The following is a 3,644-nucleotide window of genomic DNA, read 5'->3' as shown; positions in this document are numbered from 1 at the left end:
AGTCTTGTCCTCCCCTTGTCTACTTAATGTTGTTATATATAATTTAATATCCATACCTTAATTGATTGAATTAGATTTTTTCGACGGTGGAGAAATTTCTACCTACTGTCTTTACTTCTGTCTTTTTCATGTACTTATGTGAAATATTTTGTTTCAATAAAAACATGTTTTTAAATGAATTGCCCTCATCAATACCCTTTACAAAGGGAATATAAAACATCATCATGTATGACATGAGATCTCTGGAATTAATGTAGCAGCTCCTTGTTGACTTGTTGCAACAAGCCACAAACTCCTTGGAAGAGCTGCATCAGTGCAGAGGTCACAACCAACCACACTGTACTGGTTATCAATATAGTTATTCAAATAATGTACATAAGTACAAATTTTAGTTATTTGTACTTTACTTGAGTGAGGCAGGGCTCTATGCTGCCATAGCCTTCAGCTTGAAATTCTGTTAACAATGGTCTGATTTTTTTTTTTTTTGCCATTGACAGCACTGTTACTTAGTATGTATGTAAAATGTTACCTGATTGTGGGCTGCTGGAAGACATTACACATAGAGTGTGCACAAAACACTAGTGGGATCCATTTCAATCAATTTTTGAGGACCAGCAACTTCTGTGTAGTAAAATGACTGGTTTTGTGAAAGGAGTCTGGTTGAGTTGTAGAACACATAGATCAATATGTAAATGTTTTAATGTCCCGTTGGAAAGGGCTGTCTGAAAGCAAGGTAAAGCTAGGAAAATACACTTAAATACAGTGTACATTTGAACTGATCATTTTTAGGTTGGCCATTTTAAGTGGATAACCCACAGCAGAACACTGCTTAGTTTCTGTGCTGGTACTGCTGTCTGCTTTTTCAAACTGTGCCAACCACTAACTATGGAGAAGTACCTCATACAACTGTGCTTCAATAAACCCAAACTATCCCTTTGTATTTGTAATCCACACATCCATTTTCTGCTACTTTACTGATATCTATTAGTAATTAGTTACACTACTTATATTTTCTATAACTTTCACTATATCCTGACAGAATAACATGAGACAGATAATGTGTGAAACAATCAGGTTGCTCTGGCTCCTCCTAATGACATTTGTAAGACTGAACCAAAACTGAACTAATCAGAACAAAGATAGTAACTGTTGAATCAGCTTTGACAGAACTATTGTCCCTACTGGTTCTTAATCATACTTGTTTAATTGCATTATACCAAGTATGCTGCAATGATGGAAAACTACTATGCTATACTTATACTGCAGCATGAACGGTCTCAGGCTTCTCTCGAACACATCAGTTTTTTATGCCTCAAATGTATCATGGGATCAGCCATCATGCTGTATTATTAAAGTGGTATACACAGTGAGTGTTTTCAAACATTGAAATGCTCTAATCATGTCATACACTAGAGAACCTTTACCATTTTAGAAATTCAGACACTACAACTTGTTATATTTTCAGGAAAATGTCAAAAATCACAGAAAGTGCAGTTTTATTGAAAAGACGTTGAGAGACAAAACTTTAGTAAAAAGGTCTACAACAATTTTCACACACACACACACACACACAAGTATTTACAGAATGATAATTCACAATGGGTATGAATGTGTCTGCATGTAAGGTCAGTTTGTGTTTTAGATTTTGTTGATGCTGGCAGCGGGCAGGGTGGATTTGTCCAAGTCATCAAAGTAAGGGTGAGTCATGGCCTCGCGTGCTGAGATCCTCTTGGGAGGATTGTAGATCAACATTTTCTACAGCAGAGAACCAAGACAGGGAGGAAGAGGACAGTGTCACAATGGATATTTGTGTGCAGTTACATTAAAACTGCAGGTCATCATTTTTATAAACTTAGTCATATTTTCTGAATCTTTCTCTATATCCTGACAGTAGAACATGAGACAGAGTCTGTGAAACACTCAGGTTCCTCTGAGTCGTAGCTCTAATGGTATTAGCAAGAATCCACCGAGCCTGAATGAAAACAACCAATCAGAGCCGAGAAAGATAGTTGATTATCGAGTCTCACTCCAAGTGCATCAAATACAGATAGGACACTGGGATTTAGACTCATCAACTATCTTCAAGCCTCCAACCCAAAGTGTCTTTCCATCTCTCTCAGCTCTGATTGGTTGCTTCCATTCAGGCCCGGTGGATTCTAACAATCCCATGAGGAGCACTAGGAGGAACCAGAGGAACCTGATTGTTTCACACATTATCTGTCTCATGTTCTACTGTCAGGATATAGTGAAGGTTTCAGCAAAAGTTATTTTTATACAAATTATAATTACATCACTATAAAAAAGTGAATATAACCTGAGGACTTGAAACATAAGGGTTGAAGTCTCAATGCCTCTTTCATGGTTGCACGGGAATGTTGTTGAGGGACTAGTCATTGCAACCACCATACTAGTTCACATGACCAACACTAGATGGGTTAATTTGCAAAAACAGATATTTCCCCTGTTTTTTTATTTTTCTAAATCATGTTTTTGTGCAATCCAGGGAATATCAAATTACTGGCTATTACCTGTTTTTGCAAACGTACTCTCCACTAGTTGTTAAGTAGGTTAAGACTTGGGGGGAATAAAGTGCTTCAAAAAAAGTTATTGCCAAAATGTACAAAATTCTTTGTCTACTTTATAATCACCAGTTTCAATGGCTTTGGCACGATCGTCAAATGGAAATGGCCTTTCTCTGATCTATACAGCATTTCTTGCTGATCTTGAACATAAGTCACATGATGCTAAATAAATACAATTACAATTAAAATTTTCCAGGACTGTTGTCCTGGAAAATTTTAATTGTATTATTTCCAGGATATATTTAATCCCATTTCCAGGTGATTAATTTTAATATTTTGCAGGGGAGAGAAAAGAAAGAAAGAGAAAACCTGGAGGACAGTGTCAGAAAAGTCAGCAGCAGTGTTTTAAATATTTTGGCCCTAGTCCTTACCGCCAGTAGATCCAGGCCGTTCTTATCCAGGTTTTTCACCATTGATGACAGGTTGCCAGATTTCCATTTAGGGAAGGTGTTTTTGTAGTCAGGTAGGCTCTCTACATCAGGCCACACATCGTTGTTTGGGGTTCCCAGAGTCCTGGAAAGAACAGAAACAGAACATGGATAAAAAAAAAAAAAAAAGATTAATTAATATATAATATAATACACACATACACACACCCTGCATTACAGCAGCAACATATGAACCTTTCACTCCAGTTTCTGCAGAGTATGTCAGAGACATAAGAAGAAAAAAACAACACCTTCCATAGCCTTTTCTAAATAAAAGCTCTCTAGCATTTCAGTGGAAAGAATCCATCCATCTGTTAACAAGGCTTTTATTGTATTTATCAAAAAAGGTAAACACCAGACACGTGGGGTGCAGCGGGTCAGGACTGCTCATGCTGGCCGTGTGTCCAGGCCATTAGAGCGCTGTTCACAGCTAGTGAGGAAACTCCACTGACCAATGGTGTACTTCGCTCACTTAATATAGGGCCAGCTCCTGCTTTGCCACAGTCAGTCAAAAAACATAGCTTTCTGTTAGGGTGGCTGTGGTTAAGGAAGTAAAGTAGATCCCACTAATCTCTGGGCTGGTGGTTAGATCCCTGACTGCTCCTGTCAAATGTCAAAGTGTCCTTGGGCAAGA

The 3,644-nt window shown here is 37.8% G+C and overlaps 1 protein-coding gene across 1 annotated transcript in view; it reads right to left on the bottom strand.

Moving 5' to 3' along the window:
- Positions 1 to 1,450: 1,450 nt before the first annotated feature.
- cdk1 (cyclin-dependent kinase 1) overlaps positions 1,451 to 3,644 on the bottom strand; it is a 6,869-nt gene continuing 4,675 nt past the window's right edge. Inside the window, exons 7-8 of the mRNA XM_035663520.1 lie at positions 2,954 to 3,095; positions 1,451 to 1,755 (exon numbers count right to left, since the gene is read on the bottom strand). Of these exons, the coding sequence (XP_035519413.1) occupies positions 1,639 to 1,755; positions 2,954 to 3,095 (259 nt within the window). The 3' untranslated portion in view covers positions 1,451 to 1,638. The remainder of the gene's footprint in view (positions 1,756 to 2,953; positions 3,096 to 3,644) is intronic.

The sequence above is a fragment of the Morone saxatilis genome, unplaced genomic scaffold, assembly GCF_004916995.1.
Source record: "Morone saxatilis isolate NCDOM2014 unplaced genomic scaffold, NCSU_SB_2.0 Contig19, whole genome shotgun sequence".
Taxonomy (NCBI): Eukaryota; Metazoa; Chordata; class Actinopteri; family Moronidae; genus Morone; species Morone saxatilis.
Note: the sequence above shows the minus strand (reverse complement) of the source record. Positions and strands in the feature narration are given on the sequence as shown.